Source organism: Sminthopsis crassicaudata, chromosome 3, assembly GCF_048593235.1.
Source record: "Sminthopsis crassicaudata isolate SCR6 chromosome 3, ASM4859323v1, whole genome shotgun sequence".
NCBI classification, from domain to species: Eukaryota; Metazoa; Chordata; class Mammalia; order Dasyuromorphia; family Dasyuridae; genus Sminthopsis; species Sminthopsis crassicaudata.
This window is the reverse complement of record NC_133619.1, coordinates 219,195,024-219,221,988: the sequence shown is the minus strand read 5'-3', so window position 1 is coordinate 219,221,988 and position 26,965 is coordinate 219,195,024. Positions and strand designations below refer to the sequence as shown.

Sequence of the window (26,965 nt, the reverse complement as noted above, 5' to 3'; positions counted from 1 at the left end):
AAACTAAGCCAAAAGGATAACTACTGAGAAGTGAATACATGAATGTATCTGTACGTGCTTGTCCTACTCTATTCCCAAAACAAATGTAAATGATAGCTGAATTATCCATTGTTTTTAATTATCTATGCCTCTTTCCTCTCTATTCCAACAACTTCTTCTCAGCTGGCTTTGTATAGGGATAGCATTAGACAATGCCATTATTTTCCCTTCACAGTTTGCCTGATAGGGCTATAATGAGAATAGAACTCATGTGCTCATGCAAACAGATACAGTTTAAAGCAGTCACTAAAAAGAAAAAAAATTGCTTGGATATATGTCTGGTGATATAGAAGATATTTTTTGGCATTTTTCAGTCCAGTGAGCAAATAAAATCCTAATAGTTTATGTATATGAGGATAAGCTTCTATGTTCACTGGTGATTTTTTTTGGCCATATTTAGATTTAAATGATTATTTAAATTTGGTTCTTAAAATGGGCATATGCCAAACCTTATATTTTCAAGTAAAATTCAGAATATATGAGAATAAGTAAAGAACCATTACATCACAGGGAAGTATAGGTTCTGTTCCAAATTAATCTGATAAAAAATGTTCTTTCCCTTCCAGTCTCCCAAGTCAGCATTTATTAGTGCTGCAAAAAAGGCAAGGTTGAAGTCCAATCCTGTTAAAGTGCGTTTCTCAGAGGAGGTCATCATCAATGGCCAGGTTTCGGTGAGTTTAAAATTCTCTTCTTTGTGAGGCAGAGATTTTTTAAGATCATGTGTATTCACTCAAATTTAATTTTTGTGATTGGAATAATCAATCACTTTCTGATTATGCATTTAGGTCTATTTTTAATTATAATTTCTTCTGGCCTATTTTTTTTAAGATTCTATACTAGATAACAAACTCCTTAAGAGTAGGGGATCATAGCTACTTCCTTCAATACTGACATAAAGCCTTATACGAATAAATTTTTGTTGAGGTCAGTAGTTACTAACTAGGCCAAATTCAATCAAAGTGATTGGGAATATTCTGTATCTGTTCCCACAGTATAAGATATAATCTGCAAATCACTAAATCAGAATTGTAATTAATTCTCAGAGTAATATCAAACATGTGCTCATGCACACACACGTATATCTTTCTTCACCTTTTTGACTGCTGAATTCCTATGCATCCTTTACATCCCAGCACTGATGTCATTTTACTTCCCCTGCTCCTCCATGCTTCATGTAATCCTTCATTGTATACATCCTTCAATGTATTTAGCATATAATATTTTATATGTGTTTCTTAAACCAATTGGCCAATAATAGGTATCAGCCCAAACCTCATTTGCTCATTATAAGGGTTTTGATGGCTCAGAGTGTGGTTAGCAATATTTTCTGTTTGGATCAGAGATTCTGAAAGTCTTCCCTTCCCAGACTTGATTCTTTTATATAGTAAATGAGACCATTTTTGCCTCAATTCTCACCTAGCCTTTAATTACTGAATGGACACCACCTCAGAGACAAACTGAGACCTGGAAAAGATAGCTTAAAAAGGCTATGATCTCTCACTGCATCCAGAGTCATTGCCATTTTCCTAACTTTTGTCTTGCCACTGGACTCAGGTGCCTTTGGAGGAGAGAATGAACTTGATAATTTTGCACAACTCTGTCTCCTTTAAATCCAAGTCACTTGCAAGTCAAGACATCAGCTTCCTAATGTCATTTGTTTTCTTTGAGTAAGAAGGATGAACAGCAAAAAAACGATGGGAAGCTGCATAAGGGAGGCAGTGCTGTATAGTGAATAGTGTGTTAAAGTATAGATTAGGAAGATTTAGGGTCAAATGCATGACCATCATCAAACCACTTTATCTTTCACTTTAGTCTTCTGGAAAATAGGGATAACAATAGTATAGCTTCTATTTCTTATAGTTGTCTTGAAGTTCAAAGTCTTGAAGTATATGTAAATTTTCAAATACTATTTATGTCAGTCATTATTATCATTTAAACTATTTAAACTATTTTATTATATATTTTTATTATAGCTTATATTTGTTGAATGAATTAATTAATGAATGTGATATTTCCTTTAATCTCCTATAAGAAAACATTACACAAGCCATTTTCAATTTTATTTTTAAATAACAATAAATATATTCAAATTTTTGTCTCTTTGAAGTTTATTTTGCTTGAAAAAAACCACACCAAAATTGTGATTATGCAAACTACTTTTCAAAATTTGCCCCCCCTTATTTTGTTTGCTTCAAGGAGGTCAATGAGTTCATTCATATGGATAATATTTCCACCATTATGGATCAATTCATTTCTTCATAATTTTGTAACTTGCTTTGGTCTTCAGATCATGAGTCATAAATTTAAATCTGGAAGGAATCTTAGAGATCATCTAAAAATTTGTATTACACCATATCTTTCTCTTTAGAATATATGCTCTTTGAAGTCAGTAGCAGTGTATTGACTTTTTTTTGCATCCTTATGATTTACCAATGTCTAGCACTTGCTAAACACTTAAATGCTTGTTGCTGATTTGCCCAATATCAAATATTTCAAATATTGCTTCTTTAAGGCAATATTTGAACCTAAGTTTTCTTGAATCCCAAGTCCAGGGCTCTCTCCCACATCAAAAACTTTTATCTTGGCTAACATCTTGGGAATAGTAAGTGATACTGTCAATATTTGAACTTAGTCATCTTTCTACCATTTCTCCATCACTGGATAGTCAACCTTTTGGTTTCAGAGTCAGAAACACTCATTTCTCTAAATTCAAATCTGACCTTAGGCACTTTATCAGCTGTGTGACCCTGCGGGAGTCACTTATAACCCTGTTTGTCTCAGTTTTCTCATATTATAAAATGAGTTGGAAAAGGAAATTACAAACAACTCCAGTCTCTTTGCCAAGACAACTAGAATCACGGAGAGTTGAACTTGATTGAAAAAAACAAAAACAAAAACAAAAACAAAACCCTGAACAAATTAGCTTTCTGAATTTGGCCTGACCAGCTTTTATATATGATTTGTTTGTTTATTTTCCCATGTGCAGATTTAGAGTCAGTCCAGGACCTTCCAGATATTATGCTCAGGGCTACCTCTATTACATACCAGGAGGCATCACTGGCAGTTGTGGAAGATTTTTTCCTTATTGGTTTAAAATATCCATTATTGTAGTTTGTGAAAAATTGAAGCAGGCAAACTATTTTTGCTGCCATCCACCTCAAGTTAGCCTCTTAATCTCAGCTTGTCCCCTCACCTATTGTGCCTCTTGCTCTTACACTTGGGGGAGAGAGGAGGAGAGGAGGAGTATCAATTCATTTGCCAAATACCCTAGTCCAGGGAGTTTTAAGCTTCTTTGTGTCATGAAAAAGCTCTTGGTAATCTAGTGAAGACTATGGGCCTCTTCCCAAAATAATGTTTTTAAGTGGAGAAATTAAAATTCAGAGGACTAAAAAAAAAAAAACTTTTATGTTGAAATAATTCAGATGTTTTCAATTTTTAAAAAATCAAATTGATGATCCCCAAGTTATGACCCCCTAAATTAATGTATGCTAATAGACCTCCCAGGTTATATAGAAGCATTTAACTCCATTTCAGAAAAAAATATCCATCCTAGCTCCAACCTTCCTCCAGGCTTCAGTCCTTAGATAAAACAGAAGCAGATCTGTTGCTTTGCCCAAGACAGCCGGATGATCAACAAACAAATACCTTGTGCATCTATACAGAGGAAATTATTCCAGAAGCAGCTTTGACAGGCAGTTCTAGGAAAAAACAAGGCTTAAAGGAGATGGTTCTTTCCCTGAGACCCAGGGCCAGCTTCTGATTGCCTAGAGCAATCCTTAAGTAGCTTCCTTCTTATAACTGGAATTAATGTCATGAGACACAGGTTGGTGGGTTCACCCACATCTACGCCTTTGTCACCCCTTTTCATCTCTATGATCCAACCTCCTTCTTCTACTCAAATATAAACTGGTTCGCCCAAATTCATTAGACTTGGCTCCAAGCCCATAAAATCCAGTCAGTATTCAGTCCATCACATTTGTAAATGAAGAACACAGTTCAATATAGTGATTCACTGAGTTCTTTCAAGTGTAGCTTATTTATATTTTGTCCTTTTCCACTCCCCCCAGATGTCAATATTTCCATTCAAAGAGAGAAAATTTAAAAGGGTACATTTCTGTAGTTCACTACTTGGCATATATCACGTCCTGATGTCATTTTCTATTACTTCTAAACATGAAATGGTGATTGGGGACGTCGGAGGATTCTAGATGTAGGTCTGGCAATCTAACTCTTCTACTTTACAGCAGAAGAAGTTGAGATAGAGCTAAGATTTGAAAGCAGAGCCTCTGAATGCAAATTCATCACTCTTCACTGTACCATGTTGCTACTTCCATATATTTGGCAGCTAGAACACATAATGGATGGAACGCTGGACTTGGAATCAGAAAGATCTGTGTATAAACCCAACTTCAAACACTTATTAGCCTTAAAACCCTGGGCAAATTACTTTATCTCTATCATTTCGGTTCCCTCATCTCTAAATTGGGGGTAAATTATAGCCCCTCCTTGACAGTTGTGAGGATAAAATATAATAATATTTGTAAAATGCTTTGTAAACCTTAAAGCTCAATATAAATGTTATAATGTTATAATCCATTACTATGTTAGAAGCTTTCTCTTCCTATGGTATATTAAAAAAAATATCCTGTATGGGTTTGGTTTTTTTAATGAAGAAAAAATGAAACATAATATTTACTGGACTTTAGTTTGTCAAAAAATAATCTCAATTGCTAAGCAATGTTAAGTTAAATGTTAATGTTTGATGTAAATATTGTCACTTAAAATCAAAGAAATTATAGTAATACAATTTAGACTTTGTAATAATGTATCCAGACCCCAAAACAGATTATATAATTGTTTTTGTGTGTGACAGACTGGTCATTTATGATTTGGGACCAGAATTTCTGTGAAAACCAAACCTTTATCTTAACTTTGATCATACTGGTAGGTTGCAGGATTCTTAAGCCTTTAAATCTGGTTCTTCTGGTAGGTTCTAAGACCTCCATCTCCTATTACAAGCAATTCTTTGTGGTGTTAAGGAAGTAATCTCAAACAGTAGGCTCAGAAATATAGCCTTCTCAGAGTCTGAGACATAAAATCATTACAGACTGATTACTTGATGTTTGAAGTACCCAGACTTCAGCTATAGACAGGCAAGATTCTATAAGAGAAAAATGTGTGGGATACCCTCTCTTAAGAGTTTTTCTACCTAGAATGGGAACTATCCCAGTTGAGCCCATTGAAAGGAAAACCCTTATAACCAAGACTATTGTAGTAGCACTTCTCTCTCTCCCTTAACACTCACTTACTCCCTGTTCACAAAATTATCAGGGTTTATCTAAGGAACACCAACAATCATTATGTTGCTCTTCTCTAGTTAAATATATGATATATTGCTTAAATGTCAGCTCAGAGGTCTCTGAGTCATTCAAGAGTCACATCTCCACAGCATGCAAAGGTACAGGAACACTAATCCAAGCTTGTGTAGAAGTGGTTAAGGTAGATCAGTTATAATCCTAGCCTGGAAAGAATAATGATGTATTATCCTACAATGGCATCTGTATCAGTTTGCTTCCCACTCACTATAGTTCAGCTGCACTGCCTTTCCTGCTGAGCTAACAGCAGGGATGACCAGAATACAATAGATTATAGTTTGGGCTTTGTCAAACGACTGCCCATAGGAAAATTAGGGGGTTTTATTCATTGTACTACTTTTACTACAGAACAACTGTTTAATTACTCAGAATGGAAAGATACTAATTTGGCTGACTTGCTTCTTTCCACAGGAAACAGTAAAGGACAATTCGCTTCTCTTCATGCCAAATGTTTTGAAGGTCTACTTGGAAAATGGACAAACCAAGTCATTCCGTTTTGACTGCAGTACTTCAATAAAGGTAAGCCCACACTTTCCACAATCTTCTGAGGCACACTATATAACTTCAACAATAACTCCTTTGAGACACCTCACCTTTGTCTGTTCTTAATTGATTGCCTTCATATAAAATGTAAGTGCTTAAAAATTGATGAGGTTCTGCTCTGTTTTTATGCCTTAAAAATGCTTTGGTGAAGCAAAAACAGGGGCAGTAATCTTCATATGATTTGAGATTAATTAAAATTGCCTACATGTCACTAAGATAACTTGGTCTACTGCCAAACAACAGCATTATTTGTCAGCAAAATCAGAAGCCAAGAAGATTAAGATGTTGCCAACTAATTGAATATCAACTACTTTGTCAACCAGCAAAATAGAAATGTGGGATGATCTGATGATAGATTTCTTCTTCTGTCCACATGGTTCAGTTTTCATTTCTTAAAACTTATTTCATGGAAATAATAGATAAGTCCAGAATGAAGTTAAGTGTGCTAAGGAATAAAAGTAAATTTAAATAACATATTTGTAAGAGTCAATGTGGAAGGGCAGCTAGGTGGTACAATGGATGGAGCACCAACCCTAGAGTCAGAAAAACCTCAGACACTTAACACTTCCTAGCTGTGTGACCTTGAGCAAGTCACTTAACCCCAATTTCCTAACCCCACATTTTATAGAGAAGGAAACTGAGGTCAATGGAGTTTGAGTAATTTGTCCAAGATCACACAATAAGTCTCAGAAGTGAGATTGTAATTTGCCAGCCAAGAGAACTGAAGTTGAAAGAGCTCCAAATTCAAAGAGCTCATAGGTAGCAATACTGGAACTAGCTCTTGGATCTACTGACATCTGGTCCATGCTCCATCCCACCCCTAAAGGAAGTTTTAAAAATAATGTATTATGCCAAAGTTACTGACAACTTTCAGACTATTCGTAGTGTGGCTAAGGAAATAATGCTTTCTTATTTGGATTCAGAAGAAATACATATGACTTCATGTTCTTTTTTTTTTTAATTGAACAAAAACGTTTTTGGATTTTGATTACTCCCTAATGCTCCATCAGCTAAGAACAAGTCTTCATCAGGAACCATAAAAAGTATTTCAGGGTAATAAAAGGTACCTGATGATAACTGAAAGCATAAGGATGAAAGGAACCTGCATTTATTTTTTTTAATTCTATAAAGGGATCAGGTTGCCCCTCCCCACACTACCAAGATGCAACACACACACACACACACACACACACACACACACACACACACTTCTATTTATGTTTTGTGCAAATAACTCACTTGAAATACAACATAAGTTGTTGAGTTAATATTTGTGGATGTGACATAAGGAAACATTTTATAAAAACCACTATCTACATTTGCATTGTCTATTATCTCTCTGTTTGCAAATGGCTTACTTTAAATTGCTGTTAAGCATCTGGTAATTTAGCAGGTATTAGAGCTGACAGGGAGAAGATTGATGTCAATAGTTTTAACTTCCTCTTGAATCATTTCAAAAGAAACATTTACATCCTTTATGGAAGATTATTAATTTGTAACAGGTTCCAAATGAAGAGTCCATTATTCTTCTTGCCCATCTCCTACCATAGGATGGAGAGGAGGGGATTAAAAGTTAAATCCTGAGAAATGCTTTGAGAATGATGAATTTGTTTTTCACCAGGCTATAAATGCTTTTATACACATTTGCTATTGTTCTTTTCATCAAATCTAACCAGTCAATTCACTTTTTTCAGGTACTTCAATAGACTAAGCAGTAAGCTCCATTGTAATACCAGAGAAACTGAGGCAATTCAGAGCTTGATTTTTAATATTTTAACATGGAGAGTTTAGGCTAGCTGATCTGATGAGACATGTCCAAATCATTCCGACCCCGAGGAACTGAGGCAGGGAACTTATATAGGGTTTTAGCTAATTAGAGTTTGCAAACAGAATACATAAACTGAGTATACAATCTCATAGGGGAAACAAAGACAGATAAGGGAGGCAAGGACACTGGTGGGCAGACAAGTCATAATTCCAGGAAAGGATCATAACTTAATCTTGATAGAATAGGGATTAAAATAAGAAGGTCAAGGGCAAGAAAGGCAAAGAGCAATACTCAAATGGAGAGGGAATTATTGTAGCAAGAATCAAGAAAATGCATCTGGATTTTATGACATAATGATATGTAAATGTGATTGGAACTCCAAGGTTTTTCCTGACTCACTTCTCCCAATCTATTGGCAAGGAAAAACGGGTGGCCATAGTAATTTTTTTTTTTTATTCAGATTATAACACCATGAGAAAAGAAGTAGGTCTTTAGCTAAAATTTGTATCTTGTTCCTTGCCCCATGCCTGGTATGCCAACACAGTGGTCTTCCCACAGTAAATTCTTAATAAAGATTTGCTGAAATGAATTTAGTTGAATTAATCAAGATGGAGAGAAAGGCTTCAATGATTTTCTAATATAAATAAATATAAACTTAAAAGATGCTTTCAATGTGAATTATCTTCTATCTTATTTATTAGAAATCCAAATCACTTCAAATTATAAATAATTCAGGCAATGTTGATTTCCTTGAATGTTGCTGATGATTGTGAGAAGGCTGGGTACATGGCAAATACTCTTTTAAAAAAAGGGGGGGGCAGGGGATGAATTGGGTTTTTCTCTAAAATAAGTTATAGTATTTATTTTTAAATTTCAATTTAACAGTATCCTGGCACACAGTAGGATAGGTGTAAATAGAAATAGTGTAGCTTTATCATTTGTCTTACACTTTATAATGAAACTTTCCCAAGATTCTTTACTCCAGACTCACAATAGGGAATAAGCTATTGCTGTTAATTTGCTATTATCATCCTTGGTGAAACAGGATGATACCCTATAATGTGTACTTTGACACACACAACAACTAGAAAAACCCAATTTAATTTTTCCCACTGTGAACTTTGAGTTCAATTTAGAAATAGAACACAGTCAGGAAGGATGGCACATACCTGTAATCCCTGCTCCTGGGGAAGGCAAAGGCTGGTGAATGACTTGAACCAAAGAGTTCTGAGCTATAGTTGGCTTAATCAATCAGTTCTCCAAATTAAGTTTGACATCAATATGATGATCCCTCTGAGGAGACAAAGTGGGGGTGAATCTGCCCAAGTTTAAAAATGGAGCAAATCAAAGCCAGCTATACCTTTAAGCAGATCTGTTTTGTGAATGACCTTTATACACCTAGCCCAAGCAAGATCTGTAGACTCATTAAAAAAAAAAAAAAAAGAATTGACACATATCTTGAACACAGGAGACAATAACTGTTTAATTAAACTGAAAGAATCTTATTAGACCCATTCTAAGCAAAGGAATTAATAAGAGTTATTTGGGACTCCATATTTTAAAGGGGTATGAAGAAACTGGAGAGGATCAATAAGAGAGTAACCAAAAAAGCAAGGACTAGACAGTGAAGCCTCTGATGAAATGTTAAATATCTGAGGAGGATTTATTTTGAAGAAGAGAAGATTAAGAGGGTAACACAATAGTTTTCAAATACATTAAAAAGTAAAGAAGGAAGACTTGTCATAAATTCCTATAATAAAAGAATATGAAAAAAAGTACTCCCTATCAGGAAGTATTGTTAGACCCTAGAATCCATGTGTGTTTATCGAATCCCTTTCAGGGGAGATTTTTAAGAATAGCAAAGCCTGTTTCAAGGCTGGTTTAAGTGTATTCCTCCCTGGTATGGACTAGAAAATCTGTTATAATCCTTTCTAGTAAGGTGGTTCATGTCAGTAATACACAGTTCCGCATCTATATAGATTTGTCTAGTAACCTCACTAGTCCTCATTAATGGGGAAAAAAACTTATGGGATATGGGGCGCAAGGAGGGAGAGGGGGTGTGTCTCTTGTTTCCATCACTCTATCTCTTAAGATTCAGAAATATCTATTAGGTCTGTATCCCAAAGATTTTTATTTTATTTTTAAAAGGGGAAAGGACTTGACTCTTTTTAATAGCAAAGTGATTCAGGCCAATTCCAATGGACTTGTGATGGAGAGAGCCATCTGCACCCAGAGAAAGGACTATGGGGACCGAGTGTGGATCACAACATAGTATTTTCATTTTTTTATTGTTGTTGTTTGCTTGTTTTTTGTTTTCTTTTTCATTTTTTCTTTTTTGTTCTGATTTTTCTTGCACAGCAAGATAAATGTGGAAATATGTATAGAATAATTGCACATAGTTAACATGTATTGGATTATTCTGTCTAAGGGGGGAAAGTGAGAGAAAGGGAGAAAAAAAATTGAAACAGAAGGTTTTTCAAGGATGAATGTTGAAAACTATCTATGCATGTATTTTGGAAATAAAAAAATTTTTTTAAAGGTGGGAACCCACCTTTGGACCCATAGGTACAAAATTATTTATAGCAGCTTTTTTGTGGTGGCAAAGAATTGGAAATTGAGGGAATGCCCATCAATTGGGGAATGACTAAACAAATATATGAATGTAATGGAATACTGTTATGCTTTTAAAAATGAGGAGCAGGCCAATTTCAGAAAGAAAAAAAAATCTGGAAAGACTAATACAACTGTTGCAAAGTAAAATGAGCAGAACCAAGAAAACATTGTACACAGGATTAGCTACATTGTGGGATTAACTCTGAATGACTCAGCTCTTCTCAGCAATATATGATCCAAGACAATTCCAAAAGACTCATAATGGAAAATACTATCCACATCCAGAGAAAAAACTGATGGAGTTTGAATGCAAATTGAAGCATATTATTTTAACTTTTAAATTTTTTTCATAGTTTTCTCCTTTTGTTCTGTTTCTTTTTTCACAAAGTGACTAATATGGTTTTGCATGATTGTACATATATAGCTTATAGTTGCTATCTTGGAAAGTAGGAAAGGATGGGAAGGAGGGAGATAAATTTGGAATTCAAATTCTTATAAAGAAATGAATGTTAGAAATTGATTTTACATGTTAATTGGAAAAAGTAAAATTACCATTTAATTTTTTTAATTCTAAAATTTTTAAAAAAGGCTCAGAAATATTGCCAGCACCAACTCTCAGATTCCTCTAAATAGAACTTAAAAATCTATAGCCTAAATTAGAACAAATTTTAGGTCACACTAGACTCATTAAAAGTGTTGCAGCAATTCTGATCACCTTTTATAATTGTTTTCTTAATAAGGATGTCATCTTAACTCTTCAAGAAAAACTTTCCATCAAGTGTATTGAACACTTTTCCCTGATGCTGGAGCAGAGGACGGAAGGAGCTGTAACCAGACTTCTCTTGCTACACGAACAGGAGACTCTTACTCAGGTCTGTGAAATAATACACTCAAGTAATCATTAGTCATTAGTGATATATAAAGGGATTGGCCAGTTTTCTATTATCTATCTCTTAGATGATTTAAATTAATTAACTATTCTACACACTGAAAGAAACACCAATTATAATGGTCTCCAAAAGTGATTATCCACTTCAGGATATTTCCTTTTTAGTCAATTTTTCATAGGTTGTCCATTTGTCTAATATATAACTGTTTTTGAAGGTTTCTGTGGCTATTTATTGGCGATGTGTCTCTATTTATAATGCTGTGTTTATCTTGCTTGGGAAAATTGTTCTTTTGGTGTGTTTAAAAAAAGAAAAAAAAGAGGTTTCTGATATTTTTTTAAATGAGGCTGTGATTGTGTCAAATGGTGTTCCATTCTATGAAGCAACCTAAGAATATTTTTGAAAACCTGAAATTCCTGCCTCAATTCTGCCCACTCTGCATATGTGAGGCTGCCATGAGCCCCAGCTTGCTTATTGCCAACATGTCATCACCATCTGTTTGCTGATAAGACAAATAGTCCTGTTACCTGCTCCATTCGACCAGAAAACTCTGTATCCACAATTATTTTAGTGAGGACAACTGGGATGGCTCCAATGATGATTTTGACTCAGGATGGAAGGTGAAAGGTTGAAGGAATTATTGCCTACTCTTGGACATAAGATCAAGTTGGGCAGCCCAGAGTTGGAAGAATAACCAGATAGAAATGACAAAAAAGGAGGCCTCTCTCCATATTGCTTAGGCATTTTGGATATCAAATAACTATAATCTGGCATTTATCTAGCTCCCCCATATCAGTCCCTCTACAGATCTCTGCTTCATTAGAATAGGCCAAACATACTGTGATGGACTTTATGCATTGCTATTTAGATTGATCTTCATGCTTATAGGTTTTCCACATTTATATGCTATTCTTGACACCTGCATGTAGAGATAGATGTACCCCCAAATACATTCAATTCCTCTCACAGTTCTTTTATCCTTGGAAACAAATGCATCTCTTTATGCTTCAGCAGTAATGAATAACCAATGATTTACTAAATCCCCCATGTGAAATGTCAGCTGCTACAATATGAGGCTAATAAAACCAGCACTGTGTTTAATATAAACCTGTCTCTCAATCACTTGATGTCTCTAGTCAATACCTTTAGAACAAGTTAGCCTATAACTTATAAAGGAAATCTTTATGCTCATTTGGATAAGCAAAGGAGTTTGTAAAATCATTTCTAAAACTGGATGATGTTTTTTATTGCAACAGCTTGTGTTCAGTGTTTATATCTTAGTATCTGAAATGATAGAATGAAAAAAAAAAAATCACTAATCTTTTCCTGCCTAAAAAAAACCTTTGGGATCCAGAGCCATGATGAATTCCTATTTCAAGGCATATTTCCTCTGATAGTATTTTTGTAACATAATGATCACAAATAAAATATTTATATGCTTTGAAATGAATGCATATGAAAAATCATATTCAAAATATTTTGCAACATGACAATATGGGGAGAAATATATTTAAGAAACTATAGACCTTAAATTGTATCATAGAAAGAAACTTAGAGATCATTAAGCTTAACTCCCTCATTCTACAGATAAGAAAACTCAACAGGGTGAAATGATTTGTCTACATAACAAGGAAGATGGCCAGGATTGAACTTAGATGTTGTGATTTAAAATCTAGGCTCCTTTCTACTGAGCCACATGTAATACAAAGTAACACAAAATCTTTTCCAAACATTTGAGTTTGATGAAAACATCCAATGGGATTCCTAAGCAAATGTGTTTAATACCCATCTGATTTAATATCAATCCGACATTTAGACAATTAAAATAGTTTAATATTTGTTTGTAACTTATGAAGTGTGTTGTATGGTAAACAAAGTATTTACTGAGATTTTCGGTGGAAAAGTGCTTTTAGGCAGACACTAGTCTTCTTGCTATTACTTTCTTCTAGTGAATTCAAAGCAATGGCCAAATCAAATTAAGTTCTAAAAAAAAATCTAACCCTTATCACTTCTGCAAAGTGAAGTGGGGGAGCAGATAGAGAAAGAAGCCATTGTTATGACTACAATTTCTCTTTTCAACAGTTTATTCTGTGGCAGTGATTTGAATGGTGCCTTAAGGAGATTTTCATTAGTCAGTTCTTTTTCATCTGCCATTCCTAAAAAAAGAAACAAGAAGGGTCACTATGAGACTAGCAGCAATTTCAAAGATGAAATATCTTAGTTGCAAAAATGATTGGCCATAGGGCATTCAAGTCAGTGGTGGAACTGGCTTATTCTTGGCAAGACAAAAGCATATAATTTATGATTTTACCATCACAAAAAGTTCAGAAGTGAATATGGACTTTATCAGCTCAAGAAGTGGTAGAAAATGAAAAGAAAAAAAAAGTAGGGAGAGTCAAGATTTCAGATCATTTCATGGGTGATAATTTTAACTGGTAATAGGGAGAATCTAGGGATGCTATGGATACATTCCTAACCTTTTCAGGTCAGTGTTACAAAGGGAAAATAGAACTTCTGAAAAAAATAATACTATGGTCAAAAGATGGAATAAAGGATGGATGTATCATTGTTTTGACCCAGCATTGAATTCCTTATTATATATTACAACCCCCCTAGTTTACTCTTCTATTTAAGATAGGTGCTTCCCAATACAATTTATAATATGGCTTTGAAAAATATATAAATATTCTACTGTGGACCACTTAGAGCCTCCACCATCTCAGCTAAGTGGATGTCAGAGTATCAAGTAAAAGAAACAAAGAATTGAGAAAAATGGATTTAAAGGTGGAAAAAAAGCAAGATAAAGGAGATAATTATGAGTTGTTTAAGTTCATAAATTTTTAAAAAATAAAAAATTCATTATAAAAATTTTGCAGATTTAGAAATATTTGCCAGTATAGGAATTGGGAAAAATGAACCAGATCATTCTGTAATTTGTTTTTAATTTAAATTTTGTTTTGTCTTGTTTCATTAGGGTCTTAGGTTTGTTGTTCACTAAGAATGAGCTGATTAGAAAAATGCTTTTCTTTTAGTTGACTTTCAATATCTTTTAAACAATTTGGAAAGTTAAACTTGTCATTCAGATGGCCTCAAGTCATGGAACTTGTAACTAATTGAATGTATGAACTGACATAAGTACCAAATGCTTTAGCAAGCCTAGTTTCCTTTGAGATATCTGTCCATGGCCTTAAATTGGATTCCAATAGATAGTGGATATGGAGGAACACACTTGAATCTCTGTTTACACTAAGAGGTACATAACTCAGAAAGAAAACTCAATTGTAATGTGAATACTTAAGGGAAAACAAGAGAATGGGTTTCAAGGTGTGAGTAAATAAATTTTATATATAATAAATAAATTTAAAATATTTACTGCTTTATTCATTGTTTTAGTGTCCTTTCTTGATGACCTTTTTGATTAGAGCATTGAAAGATTTTTGTGTTATTGATTCAATGTCTTAGGTGACACAGAGACCCAGCTCCCATAAGATGAGATGTCTTTTCCGAATTAGCTTTGTCCCAAAAGATCCCATTGACCTTTTGAGAAGAGATCCAGTTGCTTTCGAGTATCTATATGTACAGGTATGGGAAAAAAATGACCAATTTGTTATTCTAATGCTATGCATATATCTCTTTTATGTTCTTACTTGAAGAACTCTCCCCTCTTCTTAACATATGCAATCCCAAATATGCTGTTTGATAAATTCAGTAAATGTTTGCTAAACTTCTAATTTAGGTCAGGCACTATGCTAAGTGCCAGAGATAAAATTAAGAAAATGAAGACATGTCCTCAACTCAAAGAGCTTACGATCAAATGGGAGAAAAGAATGTACAAAAGGAAGCTTGAAGGGGAATTGACTCACCAATGGACATAGAGGGCATCTTGTCCTGTGGGATTCAAACTAAGCAGAGCTGAACTCAAAAAGTGGAGAACTAACTGAAAAGATCAGGCTTTGCTCTTTATAAATAAAAGTTTTGAATGCTCTACCCTTTTAACCCTTCCATCAGAGAAAAGAGAAAGCTGAGGGAGGTAGAAAGATGTTGAGATTTCAAATGATCAGCTAATCCTGGGAGGAGAAATCTTGTTTATTGAAAATTCCAGATGGTAAATGGAAAGTGTTTTGATAATTTCCTACAATAGTGTTATCTTGTTCAAATACAGAAGCCACTAAATCATACATAAGGATCCTTATAATTGCACATTGACTTTGAAAACCACATATTAACGTCATCTGTGTTTTATTATATTTTGAACATATTTTATTAAACATTTCCCAGTTTCATTTTAATCTGGTTTGGGCATACTTGGGATGTTGTAGCCCAGCCCGTGGAACATGTGTTTGTCATTTTTGGAGTATAGTATTCATTCAGGAATAATTATAAGATCATAGAAATGAAATCCAGAATGAAATGTAAAATTTATCTATTCCTTTGCAGATCAAGAAATTGATGTCCAGGGAACTTTAATGACTTGACCAAAGTGACAGAACTAGGATGTAAATCCAGGTTCTCTGAGTCCCAAATCCAATATTCTTTTCCCTCTGCCATGGGATGCCAGTTATTGAAAGCAACAGCTTTCCTGTAGCTAGGGCATCTCTAGCCTTCAATATATCTAAAGAAACAATATCCAGAAAACATTCTGGATCATAATATTTCACCTTGAAGAAAGAATAACTTCAAGAAAGTCATGCTGAGAGATATATTGTTCACTCCATGAAGTATCATGTTGCAGAAAAACAATAGCAGAAGCAACCACACATACACACACACACACACACACACACACACACACACACACACACACATATTAATTAATTAATCAATGCAGTTTCTGTCCTTGGCTCTTTAGCTAATTCTTGGTTGCTTCTGAAATGTTCTCATTAACAATTTCACCGGAATACCTCTAGAATTTCTGGATCTAGAAAAATGATTTTGTTCTAGAAATTGTATATTGATTCTTCAACGTCGAGCTCTTGAATCAGGATTCTGCTATGGTGCAGTTTATTCACTACCTGTGTACTTATAGACAAGTCACTGCCATCTGTGAGTCTCTCAGTTCCCTTTCTGTAAATGAGGGGGCTACTTCAGTTGATTCTAAGTTTTCTTCCAATTATAAAATGCTATGATCTATGATAAAGGGCAGCTAGGTTTTGCAGTCAGTTTTCTCATCTGTAAAATAAGCTGGAAAAGGAAATGTCAAACCATTCCAGTATCTTTGCTAAGAAACCCCCAAATAGGGTCATAGAGTTTGACATCATTAAACAACAACAGCAAGATCCATGATATAATAATAGTGAAAGTTTTACACCTGTTGAAAAAAGAAAGCAGTGGCCTTGGGAATAAAGGGATTTTTTGTTTGGTTGTTTGGTTTTTTGTTTTATTTTGTTTTGTTTTGTTTTTTTGTGGGGGATTAATCACTTCACCTGGTGCAGCTAGCTGGCTCATAAATAGAATAAGAAAATCTGAGTTCAAATTTAGCCTCAGACTAGTTTTGTGACTCTAAGCAGTCATTTAATCTCTATTATCTATGAGAGAAGGAAATAGCAAACAACTTCATTATCTTTTCCAAGAAAACCCCAAATGGAGTCACAGAGTCTGACACAACTAAATGGATTGTACAACAACACTAAATGACCTCATCTAAGGGAAGATATATATAGATATATACATATATACATATAGAGAGAGAGAGAGACCATTCATAAAGTTTCTTTCTTCAGAAAAGAATTTACATTCTTCTGCACTCACTGCACATAATGATATATATTTTATAAAGTTTTATCCAGTTATACATTAGCATTAGCAGTTACACATTAGTATTACAGACATATCCCCTATGACTGAAACATTTCCTTTTCTGGTCCTAGTTAAAATCCCACTCTCTACAAGTTTTTCCCAATCCCACTTAATTAAAATACCTTCCTTCTGAAACTATCTCATTTTATCCCATATATCAGGACTGCTTAAACTTTTTCTATTTGTGAGGCCTTTTCACTCAAGAAATTTTTACTCAACCCCAGGTATGTAGGTATATAAAATAGGTATACAAATCAAATATTTACTAATAATAAATCATAATTTCATGATTTCCACATTCAATTACATGACTCCATATGCGTTGCAACCCACAGTTTAAGATACTTTGCCTTATATATCTCTTTTGTGCATAGTGCTTTGCATGTTTTTTCCCACACCTCCAGACCTACAGTGGGACTACCTTGAAAGCTGTATTTCTTCTTTGACTTAAAAAAAATTAATTCAATAGTATTTTATTTTTGATTATTTGTAAGATAATTTTCAACATTTATTTTTGTAAAAGTTTGAGTTCCAAATTTTTTCTCCTTCTCTCTTTTATCTTCTCCATTACCAAGACAGAAAACAATATGATATAGTACAATCATTTTAAACATATTTCCATATTAGTCATTTTGTGAAAGAAAAATCAGAACAAAAAGGAAAAACCACAAGAAAGAAAAAGCAAGTAAAACATCCCCCCAAAAGGTGAAAAAAGTATGCTTCATTCTCCAGAATTACCTCTCTTGGATACAGGTGGCATTTTGATGGTTTTGATATCGCTAATGCTTAGCATAATGCTTGGCACATAGTAGGTGCTTAATAAATGCTAACAAATTGATTAAGTAGCACCCTATCTCCCTGGTAATTTCACGTTTGAGGTCTTCAAATATTCATTATAACTGCCAACCTGAGAGTAATCAGAAAAACCTGTGGGTGAAAACTGGTGTTGGAAATAGTAAAAGTTGAGGACTATAGAAGCTATAAAGTCATCTACCTAAAGAAAGGAAGTCTGTCATTGGTTGCTGATGGTTTTAACCAACAATTCCTCACCTATCAAAAAGGAGGAAAAGATAGGAAAAAAAGGAGAGGATAAAAAAAAGTGAAAGGACAAACTAAGTCTCCTTCTTTCAATAAACCATGCAAAGCAACACTTTATATATGATGCTGAAGGAGAAATTTATTTAATATTTGATGTAATAAATTATAATTAAATAATATAATAAATTATTTAATGTTTAATATTAAGGCTCCTGAGTTATCAAGAAAAGGTTATAGTCAGTGTTTTCAATCTATTTATACAGGCAAGCCTTAATATTATAAGATTTCCATTTTTTAAAAAATTGAGTTCAAACAAAGTTTGGGGCTGGTGAAAAGTCAAATTCTGAACGTTTTAGTGTCTTCCTTTGTCCAGAATGGACAAGGATATGCCAGATAACCAGGAATTCTTCACTGGTTATGCTAGATAACCAGGAATCACTTTATAATAAATTCAAACAGAATATTGTTCTCTGCTGAGAATGCTATTTTATTAGAATTTACCCATACTAACACATAGACCAGTGTAGACATTGTCATGTTTCCATCTCTATAGTTATAATATTCTAGCTTAAGTCACCAGCCATTACTTCAAGAACACAGAAGTGAAGTGTAAAACAAGAAAAAAGTCTAATTTGACAGTAAAATGGCTATCAAGCCTGAAAGCAAAAAGACTTTGACAATTTAAATCCAGTCTCAGACACTTACTAGCTGAGTTACCCTGAGAAAGTCATTTAACTCTTTGTTCCTCAGTCTCCTTATTTGTAAAATATTCTTGAGAAGGAAATGGCAAACCATTCCAGTATCTTTGCAAAGAAAACACCAATGTCACAAAGCATCAGACATGACTTAAATACCTGAAGAACTGTACATGTGTCTGTGTGATATGTGTGTGAGAGAGACAGACACACAGACAGAACCATCAATAGCCAATGAATGACTTCATAGTTTCCTTAGTCCTGACTCATCAGGTGTTCTCTTTTATTTCCAACATTACTTCTCACTCATAGACTTTTCTGGTTATTTTCAACTTGAAAATAAGTTGTTATTGGTGTGCATTAGACAGATGTTGAACTTCTATAATCATATATGCTTGCCTATGTCTAATCTTATAAGCAGGGATAGCTATGGATGTAAAGAGTCAGAGGCAAGGAATTCTACTTCTTCCTCTCTTGATATTGGTAAAAGGATGACCTTCAATATATGTATGTATATTTATATTTCATATATAGTATATAATTTTTATTTATTTACATATTTAGAATTGTGATATGTGTTTTAGGTTTATTATATATATATTTGTTTTATGTATTTATTATTATTGGATGTTATATAATATATATGACATCCATATATCACTATCAAGAAATGAAGAAGTAGTATTCCTTTATCTACAGCTCTTCACACCAAAGGCTTCCCTTGCTTTTATATGATTAGATATAAGTATGCATATATAATGACAGAATTTCATCATCTATCTAATGTGCAACAATGACAGCTTATTTTCAATCCAGCAATTTATTTATTTAACTGATGGTTGGGGTTCTTCTCAGAAGCTCCAAATGCATTAGAAATTCATCCAGGAAACAAAGAGGTAAATACAAGAATAATGCATAATTTTGCCAGAAAAAGAAAGAGGTAGAACTATTTAAAGTACCAGAACCCTTAATAAGGACACTAGCCACTAGTTAAATAAACAAACTTACGTTAAAAGATAGAGGTGTCAGAATAAATATTGTCAGCTAATGGTAGTTCAAAGAATTTTACATAAATTTACAGTAAAAGCTAATTAATTCAGACTGCACTCATTCATAGGCATAGTAATATGGACAAAGGCTAGACTGAAATTGACCCTTGTGCTCTCTGTGAAGAAAGGGATTGATCACTAAGCAAATTAACAGGAATGTTCAAGGGAACAAAATGTTTTCAAGCATTTTAAATATACTTATTTGCATATTAACAATTAACATGCTATTATAAATTACATTTATCTCTCCATTACATCAGGGAGATCCTCTAGTTGGCAAATGGTTTTGTTAGGCATTAGATTTTTTTTTTCTTTTAAATAAATGTTTGCTTCCCCTCCCTCCTCTTTAAACTTCCTATTATACAAGTCTCTGGGAAAAGACGACTCTCTTGTCCAACACTCTCCAGATGAAACCATTTCCTATTAAAAAAAGAAAAGAAAAGAAAACCTGATACAAAGATATTACCCAAAATGCATATCAAATTTTTCCACTTTCCCAATCAATTTTTGTTTTGGAGCATATCTAAAATTTATAAAAAATATATTTTCAAATACTCTATAATATAGACATTTTACTTAGATTATTTTCCCAGTGAATTAGTTATATGATATATGAGATTCATTGACAAATAATGTGAATGACTACCAGCTCCTTCAAAAAAAAAAATGGACCTTAAAGGGATAGTGAAAAGAAATATAAATAGACTTAGCCCCAAATCTGAAAGAGTGTTCAGTGTTACAGAAGCAGTCCTTGGGGTCAAAGGGAAGGGAGAAGCAAGAAAGGAGATGTTTCCTTTACCATTCCTGAAATTTAAAGTGCTTCCACCTGGATTCCAAAAAATAATGGTCCCCAGCATGGCTATTCTAGGATGTTAAAAAACAAATTTTGTAGTGATATCAGTAGTAGGTCAGAGAAAGAGAACATATAACTACTTTTTTCTGTAGTGACAAAGAATTATCACTGATAGGATAGGATAAATAAATGACAATCAGTGAATGGGATGAAATACCATTGTTTGGTAAGAAATAATTGTTTCAGAGAAATCTGGGAATATTTGTATGAAATGATACAAAGTGAAATGAATAGAACAAGAAAAACAATTTACACATCAACTACAGAATTACAAAAACATTCTTGAATGACTTAATCACTCTGTTCAATACAATGACCAATCATAATTCCAAAAAGATTTATTGATGAAGTAGGCTACCCAGCTACCCTCCTGATGAGAAATAGACTTGGACTTTTGTGGAGAGAAGGGACATAGACAATGCAGGAATTTGTTTTGCTTTACTATGTTTGTAATAGGGACTTTGTTTTTCTTTCTTTCTCAGTGAAGAAAAGGGTAAGGAAGGATAAGAAAGCAAATAGATTTTTATAAAAATAAAATAAAATTTAATTTTAAAAAAACTATTGGGGACAGCTAGGTGGTGCAGTGGATAGAGCACCAGCCCTGAAATCAGAAGCACCTGAGTTCAAATCTGATCTCAGACACTTAACACTTCCTAGCTGTGTGACCCTGGGCAAGTCACTTAACCCCAATTGCCTCAGGGAAAAAAAAAAAACTACTGGTTATTCCAAAGGCCAATAGAAGAAAGGACAATTGCAGCATTAAAGAAGCTGAGAAAAAGGCCCTTTCTTCTTGACCCCAAGGACTGCTTCTGTAACACTGAACACTCTTTCAGATTTGGGGCTAAGTCTATTTATATTTCTTTTCACTATCCCTTTAAGGTCCATTTTTTTTTTTTTTTGGAGCTGGTAGTCTTGAGGTAGGGAAGAAGTCATGAGGTCATGGAGTTAGAGCTGGAAAGGACCTTAGAGGTCGTCTAGCCTAACCCCCTCATTTTACAGATGCAGAAGCTGAGGTCCAGAGACGTTGTGACTTATCTCAGATCATACAGGCAGGATTTTGGTTCAAGTCAGATGTACATAGACGTCAGGTGCAATAGAAAGTCAAGTGCAAAATAGAAAAAGTGTTGGGTCTTTAACTTCAAATCCAACCAGACAACTGGTCTCCATAGGCTAAGTCATCCTTGGAGTTGAAATTAGATCCAACTATGGTTTCCTATTAGGACACTGATTATGGGCACATTTTAAATATAGCTGAAAATACATTACCAAGTCTAGAGACATATTAGTCCTGGCTTTCTCATTATAAGAGCTAGAACATATCTCTGAAGAAGATGAAGCAGTGAACAGTCATGGAAGCTTGTGTATAAGAGAGTTGTCAGGAGGCAGCAGGGGGCAGAAGGAGTTGTAGCCTTTGAGATCTCCAGGGTCAAAGCAAAAAGTACCCTCGTCAAGTTGGGAGATGAAGAACAAGCCAGTAACAACAGAGTAGAAGATATGGAGTGAGGAAGGAGTTGTTAGATGAAGTTTTTGGTAATTTTTCATCTACACATTTATATATGCTGTATGTATTGTTGCATGTAGTTGTCTCCTTCATTAAAACGCAAGCTCATTGTTGAATAGCAATGGTTTAGTTTAGTTTTTTTTTTTTGTCCTTGCACATAGTAGGAACTTATTAAGTACTTATTGATATAAAAGCCATATCCTTCCACTTCTATTGTCTTTACTCATTCAAATGACCCAAATGCAGGTCTTCTCACTATCACAAGTCTGGTGACAACGTCAGCCTTTACGATAAAGGGTCATTGAGCAAAGTCAAGAAGTGGAAGGATATGGCTTTTATATCAATAAGTACTTAGTTTTTTTTTTTTTAAAGAAAACTGGAAGAGGACTGTAGCTTTTCTTGAATAAATGAAATACATGAAATGTTCAAACAGCACTTTATAAAGAGAGTGGAAGTACAAACAAACCCCACTGAGCAATTATTTTGATTTTCAAATCCCTATAGTAATATCTCTGGCTATGTAAGCTGAGCTCCACACATGCACAGACTATGCCTTAGAGGTCTCCTCCTAACAGAGTTTTGCATCTCTCAACAGCATATCTTAAAAGTGAATGCCCCTATTTTATCTACGTATGGTTTGCACCTTCATTCCAAACATCTGTGTTTTGAAATTTTACATCCAAATTCCTAATTCTTACTCTAAAGGGAAAACAAGTCAGTAAATAACAAGTCTTGGATCAGCCTTGTGTTTTGTGTTGTCCCTGAGCTCAGGAATGCAATTCAATTAAATCAACATTTGGTGTTTTGAAAACCAGAAAGACTAAACTATTTCTTTGTCGAACCTCCTTTGTGAGGCAATGGGGGGTGAAGGAAGAGGTGACTGAACACTGGAAAAATACATCCCCTGTTCCTGAGGTTACAAGACAGTCATGAATCCAAATTGCTTAACTTGATGCTCCCTCTGCTGGTTTGTTTGCAGAGCTGTAATGATGTGGTACAGGAGAGATTTGGGCCAGAGCTGAAATATGACATCGCTTTGCGTCTGGCAGCATTACAAATGTATATTGCCACTGTCACCACCAAGCAGACTCAAAAGATCTCCCTCAAATACATTGAGTAAGTATTCCCTACCATGGGAGAGAAGCCAAAGCTTTTTGGGTATGGGTTCATAATGTTTGAGACCAAGTTTCTGTATAAGTTGTTTTCTCCTCTGTAAAGTGGAAGGGCTGGGCTACGTGATCTTTAAGATCTTTTCCAGTTCCAGATCCAGAGTTGCAATCTGCAGTGATGGGGAGAATATTCATACCAAGGAAATCAAAGCTGTTTGGATGAAGTTGCTTTCAAAAGCAAATATGGGCAGAAAGAAAGCTGTTTTTACCAACCACTTCCAAACCAGCTAAAGGGGGATTACATGGGGCAGTTGCTAATTTAGGTGTATCGATCTCTTTTGACCACCTTTTGACACAAGGATCATGTCTCTGATGTTGTTTGTTTCCAATTGTCAGTGATATATGCAGTAGACTAATATTCACTTAATTCTGACAGAGTATAATGCACATGGCAAAGAAAAGCTGGCTTTTTAAAGCACAGGACAAGGCTGGATCAAAATCTCTGTGCATTAGAGAAAGGGCAAAATTATCACACAGCCTATCCCCTACAGCCCCCAAAATCCATTACTAAATTAAATGAAGTCTGATTGCCTCAAATGTCATGGTTTCCCAGGAACTTCTAATTACTAACAGTAGTTTTCCATTTATTGATTGAAAAGCTTATTTGGGGTCTTAAACACTACATGGGCCACAGGGGGTACAATGACCTTTTGCTGATGGAACACACACAGTGGAGAAAGGAGGGGGACAAATTTGCACAAATAACATTAGAGCAAATACACTTGAGATTTTACCTAAAGCTTTCTGGATTTAAAAAAGACAGTTAAGTAGTGCTCAAAAAATTCTAGGGCCAATTGCACCAAAGTCCATTTGAGATCTGGAATTCACAGAATTAGCATTAGCGGTAGGCATAGGCCAAAGGCCAGACAATGGTCTTCAGGCAATGAGATTTCCATGTCAGTGGAGAGAATGTTGGATTTAGAGCCAGTATCTGGATTCAAATCCCACCTTGGACACCTATAAGCAGTGTTACCATGGATAAGTCATTTAATTACTCTGAGTTTCCTCAGCTGCAAAATAGAAATACAATTTCATAAGGCACATTGAAAGGCACAAATGAAATAATGTATGCAAAATGCTTTGTAGATTTTAAAGTTCTATATAAATATTAGTTATTATTACCTCTTTGCACGATTATCTGAACCCAGAACTGACTAGAGTTTCAAAAACTCTAATTCTCTTATTGCCCTACAAACATTTCTAAAGGCCTTACCTGCATTTACTAGTTTTCATTCTACCCACATTTTTTTATTTGACTTCACTTATTAAGTCAAGGAAGAATTTAATTCACTTTACAAAGTAAATATAAATAGTAGCCATTATTGTTTTTCAAATGCCTTCAATTTGTCGAGATAAGGTTAGGTATCTCAGGTAGAAGAAAAGAACATTATATTAGAAGACAGCCATAGCAGTTTCAAGCCAAGATCCCATAAATTTCCTTGCAATCTTTACCTTCTCCCTTCATTTCTCATATTTCTAGGCTAAGAATCATAGGCTTTATTGCCAGAAGAGACACTAACAGATCGTGTGATCCAGTATGAGATTATACGTTCTCCATTCTCTCATTTCATACAGATAAAAAAGATAATTCCCATTTATATAATGTTCAAGTTTTAGTAAAGCACAACAGCCCTGTGAGGACAAATGTAAATATCCTCCTTTAACAGGTGACAAACTGAGGCCTAAAGATTTAAGTGACTTGACCATGATCACACTGTTCATTGAGGAAAGGGAAGCCTGGAGTCCTCCTCCCCCAATACACCATACTGTTTCAAGAGCACAGTTGGCTGCAGCTGAGGACTGGAAGAGATCTCATCCATAGATTCCCATGGCAACTGAATAAAAAAAGAAATAAGAGGAAAGAGGGAGAATACAGTTTAAATTTCCTTTCAGCCCAAGGTATGCCTTTGTTTATGCCACTTGTCAGGTTTCACTTCAGCCTGACCCATTTGCAATTATTCCTTGGACTTTGTGACTTGAGAAGTAATGGATACAGAGCAGGGTTTAAAGCTCAGAAAGCAGGTTTCGTTTCCAGGCTCTGTTTCCTTCTAGCTTTTTGACTTCAGGCAAGTCATTCCACCTGTCTTGTCTATCTCAATCTCCGTCTTTATCTCTCTCTGTCTCTCTCTGTCTCTCTGTGTCTGTCTCTCTCTGTCTCTCTGTGTCTGTCTTTCTCTGTCTCTCTCTCTCTGTCCCTCTCTCTCTGTCTGTTTCTGTCTCTGTCTCTCTCTGTCTCTCTCTCTCTCTCTCTCTCTCTCTCTCTCTCTCTCTCTCTCTCTCTCACCATTCATCCATCCATCAAATACCTATGTGGTTCAGTCATTTCTAATTGTGTCTAACTCTCTTTTCTTGATAAAGATCCTGCCCTTTCCTTCTCTAGCTCATTTTACAGATGAGAAAACTGACACAGACAGGGTTAAGTGATTAGCATTATGACTGGAAGTGTTTGAGACCCCATCTGAACTCAGGAAGCTTCCTGACCCCAAGCCAGCACTCTATCCACTATGCTGCTTAGCAGCCCTCAGAGGACTGATACTTACCTTAATAGCACTTTTATTTTTTTTAATTATTTTTATTTCCCCCAGTTACATGTAAAAACATTTTTATTTTACATGCATATTTACATATTTTCATATGAATCATATTAAAAGAAAAATCAGAACAAAAGAGAAAAGCCTTAGAGGGGATGGGGGAAAGATGAAAATAATATATGTTGATCTACATTCAATCTCCATAGTTCTTTCTATGGATGCAGATGGCATTTTCCAACCAAAGTTTATTGGGATTGCCTTTGATCACACTGGGAAGAACCAAGTCTATCATAGTTGATCATTGCACAATACTGCTGTTGCTGTGTACAATGTTTTCCTGATTCTGCTTGCTTAGCATAGCACTTAATTTTTAAAAGACATTTATACTTCCATTGTATTACTCAAAAGAACCGGGAAATTGGGTACTTAGCCTTATTTTATCCACATAAAATGATAGACCATTACAAATACACTTTATCCAACCTTATCTGTTTTATGGACAAATCATATCCCAGATAATCTCTATTTTCTCCAGCTAGTACACGTTTCTCTGAATCCTCTAACAACTACTCATTGCAATACATTATAGGAAAAAAACAGTGTGACTGGAAAGGAAAGGTGAAATTGTTTAATTGAAGGGCCAAGATTTAAGACAAAAAGGGATCTCAAAGGCTCTAGTTCATTCATTTTACAAATGAAGAAGACTGAGACCCAGAGAAGTTAAGGTACTTGATCAAGATTACACAAATAGATGTCCAAATGTCAGAAGTAGATCTAACTCTGTGCCATCACAGGCATGTTTGGCACAAGGAGATCCAGAGGGTGTCCATAGATCAAACCAAAAAAAATTGTGCAAAGGGAATACAAATCAGACTTTTATTCATTTTACTCATCTAGTCAGACAGATAGGAAGTTTTATTGAGAATTTCCATTAAGATAGGTGCTAAATTGAAAGAAGGGATTCCCAGGTCTTGCTCTCAAAGACCTTATACCTTAGTTGGGAAAACAAGACATGACTTAAAATGAGATTAGAAGTGAAATAATAATATTTGAATAGCAAATAATAAGCACGATGAGATTGCATATATTATGTGCCAAAGTAATGGCA

At 34.7% G+C, this 26,965-nt stretch overlaps 1 protein-coding gene across 6 annotated transcripts in view; it reads left to right on the top strand.

The window, feature by feature from the left end:
- FRMPD4 (FERM and PDZ domain containing 4) overlaps positions 1-26,965 on the top strand; it is a 725,245-nt gene that overhangs the window by 676,764 nt on the left and 21,516 nt on the right. For 5 of the 6 annotated variants that reach the window (XM_074300003.1, XM_074300008.1, XM_074300004.1 and 2 more), the window contains 5 exons: positions 606-710; positions 5,826-5,933; positions 11,079-11,210; positions 14,688-14,807; positions 23,137-23,273. In XM_074300003.1, the coding sequence (XP_074156104.1) occupies positions 606-710; positions 5,826-5,933; positions 11,079-11,210; positions 14,688-14,807; positions 23,137-23,273 (602 nt within the window). The remainder of the gene's footprint in view (positions 1-605; positions 711-5,825; positions 5,934-11,078; positions 11,211-14,687; positions 14,808-23,136; positions 23,274-26,965) is intronic. The other variant, XM_074300005.1, reaches the window with a different exon arrangement.